Source organism: Phoenix dactylifera, chromosome 4 (assembly GCF_009389715.1).
Source record: "Phoenix dactylifera cultivar Barhee BC4 chromosome 4, palm_55x_up_171113_PBpolish2nd_filt_p, whole genome shotgun sequence".
In the NCBI taxonomy this organism is placed as follows: Eukaryota; Viridiplantae; Streptophyta; class Magnoliopsida; order Arecales; family Arecaceae; genus Phoenix; species Phoenix dactylifera.
In genome coordinates, this window is record NC_052395.1 from 17,589,513 (window position 1) to 17,599,136 (window position 9,624).

The window sequence follows — 9,624 nt, forward strand, 5'->3', positions numbered from 1 at the left end:
ATTAATCATCTCTACATTGTTGTCCAAGTCATGGACGACTGTGTATTTGTACAAATTTTTGATTTTTTCATATATCCAAATAATCTTCATAAGCGTATGTATCGATAAAATTAGAAAATTGTTTTTGATTTATTTGTATGCTTGATGCAATCTTTTGTGAAGCAATGCATCTGTTTTTTGCCAGAGTATTTGTGCTTCATTCGCATCATTTGCTAAACTTGAGCAATGACTTTCATTACAGTCAACAAAATATTCTCCAGAGATGCCAACTATATGCGGACTCAATGCAACATAGCATGCTGTTGATGCTCCCTACAGAGGAAAAAAGTCAGAATCGTAATTAGATATCTTCATGTAATGCAAGTTCAATAGTAAAAGAAAAGGAGATGCTAACAGTATAACTAATATTTCCTTACATTAACAACTAACCTGGGATGCTGATTTAAGTAGCCTTGATGCAAGGAAAAACAGCAAATCTGTTTCACAATGACAACAAAACTTATTCTTTAATATATCTTAGTAACTGCTCTTACATTGGTTGTGCAAGAGTAATTAAAAGATTCTATTAAAATTAGATTACTTCGCAAACTACCAAGTTTCAACTTTGTTACCTAAAATATGTCCATATATGTTCATGTGTGCACGCATTTGTATGCGTTTGTACATTTGTGTATACTTTTTATATATGTATAGTTTGATATTTATCCATGGTTTAGTAATTTCAATATAGTTCTCTCTACACTATCAAAACTCTTATCATTCAATATAGTGCAATTATAGCAGCTTGTGTTTCCTATCATTGTAGGAAATTGTACGTATTTTCTTCCATTATTATTAAATGTCAAGGTAAACAAAAGGGTCACAAAAAAAAAAAAGACTCAACTAGTTTTGAAATTTATAACATGGATTTCCTTTACCTTTTTCGTAGACCATTATTCCATGCCAAAACAAAATTCATATGCTGTTAATTCAGAAATGTACTCGTCCCTTTACTTCTAATTGTTCTCAGTTGTAGCTCTTACATTTGCTAAAGTTGTCTCTTTTCATGCTTGATCTATTTAAATATTTTATACTCAATGATGCTTCCATCTGAAGTGTTTCTGAGTTTCTTTTTCCCTCTTCTCATACGACATTGGCATTAGCTCTAAATACAAGGAAAAATAAACATCATTAGCTTAAAAAATGGCATTACATATCCTTGTCCAAGTTCCACAAGCTAGACAAAACTTTAGTATTTTTATGAAGCTATAAGTTGATCTATTATCTTATTTTACTAGTTTTTAACACCACAGAAGTCTTCAAAATATAAATATCTAGGATTAATTAGTTCATGCCTGTAATCAAGCCCTTATAATCCTTGACTATTCCAGTCTTTACGATTCCTGGGTGAACAGCATTGATGGTTACTTTTGCTCTTCTTGCCTGCAAAAATCGATCGATGTGTATCATTCAATAAAACTTACCAAGTAGAAATATGTGTTATTTTAAATGTATTTGCCAATGACATTAACTATATTTTTATGTAAATACCTTTAATTGCCTTGCAATCTCCTTGGCATGCATTATATTAGCCAATTTTGACCTTGCATAAGCATGTGTACCATTGTAACTGTATAATTTAAATAATTAAATAACGCATAGTGATTTCTTAGTCAATATTCTTCCTAGAGAAATTCTTGTAACAGTTAGTAAATGATGTTAGGATGAACAAAGTCTCATACTATTTAGGGTTGAGCATGTCCGAAAATCTGAATCCTTCTCTCTTCACCCATCTGTGAACCACCGAGGATACATTGATAATCCTTCCCTCAATCCCTGTCCTAGCTGCTGTCTCAACCATTTTCTCTAGTAAATTTTTGGTTAGCAAATAATGACCTGCAAATCAATAAAAAAAGTACTTCAATCACTAGCTTTGCATCCTCAGTCTTTAACAATTATTTCCTGGTATTTCAATTGAGTACAAAATATTCAACACCTACACAAGTATATGTTGGAGTTAGTCACATTTACAGATTTTTCAGTGCATTGTCTTAGCTACTATATGGCACTTTTAATACAGATACAAAAAAAAAAAAAAACTTTCTTTAGTAAGATAGTGATAAATTAGAATGTTGGAAATAATATCTCACAATCCTTTTGAAAGTTAAAATTTCTTGTGACCTTATAGCATACTCTTGCGAGCTCTAGTGGTGATGATTTGACATGCTTCCCTCAATATACTCTGTTTATATTATGTTATAATTTATCATAATTAGATTATCATGTATAATCTTGATACAAAGCTAGGACTATCATCCTATAATTATTGTTGCATCTAAATTCAGAATGTGTACTTTTTTTATTATCTTTCTCATTCCTTTGCTTTTGTCAAGTATGAATTCATTTAATCTTTTCTTTCCATAAAATTTAGAAAAAAATGTATAATCTTTATTTAACGATAAAGCCACCATCAAATCTCTTGTCCTGGCAACAAAATTCTCCGAAACAAGACCTATCTAGACCCTTTTGGGTTGCACCAAATGTTGGGAAAAATAGGAGTTGTTGGTTCGGCTAAGACTGATGCTTCGGCAAAGGAATTGACTCTTCCTTTCACTTAGGAAAAAAGAAATCCACGCTTTCGAAGGACCGGTTGAATAATTCGATGAAAGAAGCACATTCACCAGCCTTGCGGCCTTCAGTTACTATCTCACGAGCTTATTACATAATGAGTTAGTTAAAAAAAATGTGGTAATGAAAGAGATTTTTTGTTGCAAGACTAGCAAGCATCATTGGATGCAGAAAATGCATGAAAATGCTTGGAATTAACATTTCAGAGTCGCGTCAATTTTTCTCTCTCTTTTTCATTTATAGGTATTTATAAAATTTAATGGGACAAGCAAATTGCAATAGTTGAGAACTTGGAGTAGAAAGTTGAAACTCGAAACGAAAGCTCAAAGTGGTATGCAGATATTAGATTTATTAAATGCCAAATGAACATGAGAGTTTTGTCATTTCACTTCCTGTAATGGATGGATTGTTGATAATTTTTAAGAAAAATCCATTTTTTTTAGGGTTCATAATTCTAACCTTTTTCTCTCTTACTTTTATTAGGAAAATATTCTTCCTTTACTTTGAAGAAGAAAGAAAAAAAAAAGAAAAAAGAATCCCAAACTGATTATCTTAGGTGAACAAGGAAAAGAATAAAAAGTTCGAAACCTCAACCTTGGGTTAATTGCACCAGGGCAGGGTATACCCCCAAGCCGATTTAAGGGGTGTCAAAGCATTTGGGTCAGGCCTATACCCCAATCCTTGGTCCATCTTTTTGAGATCTGGTCATTGGGTCCGTCCCACTCCCACCCATCGACCGACCCAATTAACTACACGCACAGTGATCCCACTTTCAGGAATTGCCGTCAAATTGAAATCGGAACTCTAGAACTTAGTCAGATATAGAAGTTACTTCCAAATACTGGCCTGGCCTTTTTAAACTTCAAACTTAAAAACGGCCAATCGAAGAAAGTAGTACCTCCTGGAACAAACCTGCCAAAATAAATGATTGATCAAGGTCTAAGTTTTAGACCCAAGTTTCTTGCTTCTGTTTAAGAACTCAAGATCTACCTAACGAATAACCAATGTAGGACTAAATACACGCCCCAGCACAGGTCCCCACATAGCTCCCCCATTTAAGCTCCGACGTGCTCATCATCAGGCTAAAAGTTCAAATCCATTCAAATCTAATCACAGGCATTACAATTGACCCGTGGTCAGTCTCAATGGATTCGTGTTGCAGTGTCTCCTAGTCCATATAGGTTATGAGTCAGATCTTCTCTGATACCAATTGTAACAACCTACTACTTCACCCAAAAATGCTAGTTAAAAAGTATTATTTGGGTTCTTTTCTTCTGTATAAATACTTAAAATTTACCTAGCGAATGATCGATGTAGAACTAAACGCATGCCCGCATGGGTCCCTAGAGACCTAGATCAAGTCCAACTGCCTTGCTCGGGAAACCACAGCTAAAGCCAAAAGTATGGTAAGAGTGTTTAGAACCAAAAAAAAATTTCTCACATAATTACGTGATGTCCCATATGCGGTTCGCTTTTGCATGCAGTCATCAGGCCAGGCATGGCACCATAGAAAGAGAGCAAGTTAGAGGCTTAGGTGCAATGGGCGTAGCAGCATCATGCTGCCGCTAATGATATATGTCGGCAATCCATGTGCATGTCATGGTCAAGATACGTGACACGTGAAGCTTGCCTGCACCGGAAGTCTACAACCAAATGCACGCTTTCCAGCGGCAGCTAAGAAAAGAGAGACGTCGTACATTTCTAAAGGTCAGATGTGGATGGATGGCTTGAAAGCAAATTAAGGATGGCATGCATGCATAGTGTAGAGCGACATGCATGAAATATTACCCAAGTAATTCGTAGCGAAAGTCATCTCCAATTTGTCTCCAGTGAGCTCCAACTTCTTTGAGAACTTCCCAGCGTTGTTGCTGCGAATTTAAATATATAAGATTTGAAAGAGGAAATCAAGAATGCCGAGAATTGAAATAAAGCGTCAGTTTGGAGCTCACATGAGAATGTTGAGTGGTAGTCCGAGAGAGAGAAATTCCGAGCAAAATCTCTGAATGGAAGCAAATGAGCTCAGATCCATCTCCATTACGATGATCTCAGCCTCTGGGCTCTCTCGCCGAATCCCCTCTCTAACTTCAGCAGCTCTCTTTAGGTTCCTTGCAGGCATCACCAGCCTCACCCCTCTTTTGGCCAACACTCTTGCTGTCTCTGCTCCGATACCTGACGTTCCACCTATATATCATCATCATAAAACCAGTGATGAAAAAATAAGTACTAGTTAGTTGAATTATAAACTCAAATCTTTTTTTTTTCTTTTTTCTTCTTCTCTAGTAGCAAGATCTAGAACAATTGAGCTTAAAAACATGGAGAAAAAATCTGCAATTTGTGGTTAGTTATTATTAATTACGAGAATTCATGAAAACAATATACAGCAGAACATGAACCTTGATATTATTTTGTTGAATAAAATACAAATACGAATGTCGATTCGAGATATTTTACCAAAGAATTATAATTTAAAGTATTTCTTACACGTCCTCTCAAGAAAAAAAAATGATCATACGTGAATATACACATAAGAACGATGAAGCTCGAGGTAAAGAATTGAACTCCATGCATGAATTAGATAGATAGAGAGAAAGAGAGAGAGTGACCAGTGATTATTGCAGTTAGATTAGGAGGAATTGAACATGAAACATCTCGAGTCACTTGCTCTCCAGTAGAGCAGGACCCGAAGCCACTTGGTCCTGCCACACCTATCAGATACCTCAGCGTCTCTTTCATGGAGTGCAACTCAGACAGCAAATACCAAGATGAAGTAGAAAGACCTACTCCAATAAGTTCAGGTGAAAAACTTGACCTCTTTCTCCTCTTATATAGCAAAAAGACATGGGAAGACAGTAGTCAGCCACCACACAACCTAGATGATCGGATGGAACACTGTACAGCGTAGAAAGGTGGTCCGTGATTGGATGAGGAGCTGAGCCCATGGGAATGTAGATTTCTGAAGCCATCTTATTCCTGAGGCATGGGCTAGGGGAGGCATCATGATGGGTTGTGTTGGGTTGGTTGGAAAAGGAAGGGAAGCATTGATACGGACGGGTCATTGGGGAAGCCGCAAAATTCCAACACAAAGGGTCCCGCTGCTCTCCAATGGGAGGGCAAAGGCTCTCATCACTACCTAACTCTGATAGCCAAGACAGCACCCATGTCGTTTCTAATGGGAGTAGCGAGTCAAGAAAGATAGCCAAAAAGCAACCATGCGTTATTGCATTGTGGATCGTCCACCCCAAAAAGCCAATCTTTCACTGTGTAATGGAGCCTGCAAAGTTTGATTCTTAAACTCACAAGGAATATCAAAATATTGTCTTCAGCATCAGCATATATTCTAACATCTTGGTTGATATGCCAAAAGATGCAGGCTTTGATCTTCTTCTTTTTTTTTGAGTAGATTGGTAGTAAGAAATACCTTAATTATCTTCCTAATGCCTGTTGATGTGTAGGCTAATTAATGAATAATATATTAATTATGTTAAACATATCCATCAAGCAAACACATATTCGACTAAATGGGGAAAGAAACAGAGAATGATTTGAAGAGATCTCTGGGATCAAATATTTATAGAAATATTAAGGAGCCAAAGCCTTAGGGCTTTCCATGCTACCATGCCTAGCCTATATATGCCTGAAAAAGAGAGAGAGAGAGAGAGAGAGAGAGAGAACAAAATGAACTCTAACCTTACTAAAAACTCTTATTATTATCAGCTTTTCTCCCGACCGAATTTTTTTTTGAATTACTCTCCAAAACAAATCGAATCGATCCAGATATTCAATTATTCTTAAATATATGAATTTCATGATTTACTCATGAAAATGATTAACTTAAGAGTTTTTTTCTCTAATAAATTCATGATAACATATATCTTTGCAAAAGGTGATATTTTGCTCTTGTTTGTTCATTTATCTCTCCTATATTTAGCTTTAAGTAAATAAATTTATTTTGAAGTCCAAATTTTCTTCTTTTTTTTTTAATTCTTTGTTATCCAAATTTTGATTTTTTAATTTTTTTCTGAATGCTGCATCATTATCCAGCTGAATTACATCTCAAGGAAAAGAAATCCGCAGTTTCCGACATGAATGAATGATACAATCTCAAAACTGCACACTCATGCCTGTGAGCCCGAGCCTCGTCTCTCTCTCTCTCTCTCTCTCTCTCTCTTCACGAAGAATGTTCTACTTTCCCTTCCTAAAAATAGAGACCTTCAAATCAATCTATCTTGCAGAGGAGGGATGAGACTGTTGCTCTCCAACGTTACATAAACAAACAAACCGGAAACAGCTGGGCAGCCTGAGAACTACAATCCAATCCCATCCTTGGTAATCATTTCTCTTTGTTACTAACGAAAAAGAAGTTACAAAGAGAGAAGCAAGAGAAGAAAAAAAAATCAGGAACCAAGTTAGTAGAAGTTTTTGATAGGCAATACCAGATGATCTGGGATAGAATCATACCTTCACCAAAATTTGGAGGTTTAGAGAAATGAGGAGAGGACCATATCCAATATGGCAATATATAGTCTATTGCTATGCATCGAAGGGAAAGAGAGAGGAAAAAAAAAAAACGAAGCCGTGAGATGGGGTAATGAAATAGGATCGAGATTTGAAACCAGTTGGTCTCGAGAATGAAATAGGTAAATCAAATTCAACAGAAAGAAGAAGCCATTCTAATTGCTGCTTCGAGGGTAATAAGAGAAAATAAAATGTAAATTATAAGTAGAGGAGATCATAAGCTTGATTTCATGTCCATCTAAATATCACGATAAAAAAAAATACATGAAATTCTTTGGGACGTATTAAATGTTGTATTTATTAATGATTAAATGTTTTATATTATTACAATTCTTTGGTGGTATGGTTGGTTTGTTTGTGAGTTTTGTACTCACAAGATTATGGGTTCGAGTCCTTCTTTCCACTGTTTTTTTGTGTCACCCCATCCTTCCCACATGCTTTTACGACCGTGCAAAGCTTCAAAGGGAAGACGCTGCTGCACGAACGTAAAAGCATCCTACGACCGTGCAAAAGGCACGGGACGCGCCCGTCTGCTTTTACGACCGTGCAAAAGGCACGGACGCTCTCTTGCGGGACGCACCCATCCACGCTACCTCACGTAAAAGACGCGCCCACAGCCAAACGTCTGTTAAAAGCCTATAAATAGAAGGCCTCTACAGATTAGAGAAATACAATTCTGTAGACAAAAGCAAAGGTTTCCAAATTCCTTTTCATTCTCTACTCTCTCTTCCACCAGTTAAAATATTTCTTTCAAAATTGTTTAACGGGCTTGAAGCATATTGATTTTGGGTTCAAAGCCTTCTTTGATCCGTGCAAATCATCGAGGCAGAAGGAACGAGAGGCTGTTGTATCTCAGGAGTAGAACGCCATCCAAGCCTAGTGCACTGTAAGGCGGCGAAATCTACTTCAAGGAAAGTGACCAACATACCACGCCTCAGCATCTCGGGTTCCATTTTTCCTACTTTTACCTTTAATTTTTTATTTTAGCCTATTACTGCCTATTATTTATTGAAAGTAGAATAGTTTAGTTTTATTTCTGCTTCAAATTTATTGCCAACAATCTTGAAGTAGATTTCTACGTATAATAGGCTAGTAATTAGAGTTACCCCAATGGCCAATGCAAGTGACCCGGTTCCTCCTGAAAAGTTTAATGGAACTAATTTTAAGCGTTGGAGAGAGAAAATGGAAATCTTCTTAACCACGCTTGGATTATTTTCCATAATTTTTGACTCTCCTCCAAATGAGGATGAGAATGAACCGGCTAGGACTTGTAATTTAGAGGAATTTAGGAAGAAAGACTACCTGTGTAGGGGTAGGATTTTGTCCTATCTTTCTGATCCCCTTTTTGATGTCTATTGCACTTTGAAAACCTCTAAGGAGATTTGGGATGATCTTAATAAAAAATATGGTATCCAAGATGCCGGAATGGACAAATATACCGCTAGTCAATTTTTGTCTTATAAGATGGTAGACACAAAGCCCATAGTTGACCAAGCCCATGAGCTAACAGTGATTTATCATGAATTAGGCTTAAGAGGAATGGGTATAACTGAGAGCCTTCAAGTTGCTTGTACCATTGACAAGCTTCCACCTTCTTGGAAAGAATTTGGATTGTCTCTAAAACATAAGACCGAAGAAATGAGCATGAAAACCCTACTATCTGCCATTAGGATCCAAGAGCAACATCTTGAAAAAGACAATGAGCAAATTATGAACCCTGAGTTTCTAACTAAGGTGAATTTTGTAGAAGGCCAGAATAAAACCTATAGGTTTCAAAAACTCCAAATTTGAAAAGGGTGGACCTAAGAACAAAGGAAAATCCATTGAAGCCAAAACACCAGATCAATAAGAATGATCGGAGGCCGATTTGCTACAATTGTGGAAAATCCGGTCATATAGCACGAGTATGCCGGATAAAGAAGAAGAAGTATCAGAACTATGAACATGCACCTCCTCAACCTACCAATCCACAAACCAAACATGGTGCTATCCAGTACTGGTCCTACTAGTACTGATGATCGGTATGTAACTTTAAGTCCAGAGTTAAATTTGGCAATTCATTCTACCGATTGGTTAGTGGATACAGGTGCGAATGTTCATATGTGTACTGATCGTACCCTTTTTACTGTTTATCAGGTCCGGAGCGGCCCTAACAGTGACTATGGGAAATTCCACCTCGGCACGAGTACTTGGAACTGGAAAAGTACTTCTAAGGCTTACATCTGGGAATGTACTTCCTCTATTTAATGTGTACCATGTACCCGAAGGAAGGAGGAATCTGATCAGCGGATCTCTTCTGATAAGGAGTGGCTATTCTTTGTTATTTCAATCTGAAAAAAGTGATTATAACAAAGAATGGAACATTTGTAGGCAAAGGCTATGAGTGTGATGGCTTATATGTTAATTAATAAAATGAATGATGTACCTTTTGGATATTCCTTCTTATAGTAATATAAAGTTATTCTTTCAGTATGTTCTTCATTTCTTTGGCATGCCTAGATT

The 9,624-nt window shown here is 36.6% G+C and overlaps 1 protein-coding gene across 1 annotated transcript; it reads right to left on the reverse strand.

Annotated features, from left to right (window-relative positions):
• Positions 1-138: 138 nt before the first annotated feature.
• On the reverse strand, positions 139-5,378 carry LOC103708202 (short-chain dehydrogenase TIC 32 B, chloroplastic). The gene is made up of 7 exons (XM_039125195.1): positions 5,211-5,378; positions 4,557-4,788; positions 4,396-4,475; positions 1,722-1,875; positions 1,531-1,609; positions 430-1,422; positions 139-312 (listed from the first exon to the last, which is right to left on the reverse strand). The coding sequence occupies exons 1-6, from the start codon at positions 5,338-5,340 to the stop codon at positions 1,324-1,326; spliced, it is 774 nt and encodes a 257-aa protein (XP_038981123.1). The 5' UTR covers positions 5,341-5,378; the 3' UTR covers positions 139-312; positions 430-1,323.
• Between the last annotated feature and the right edge of the window lie 4,246 nt (positions 5,379-9,624).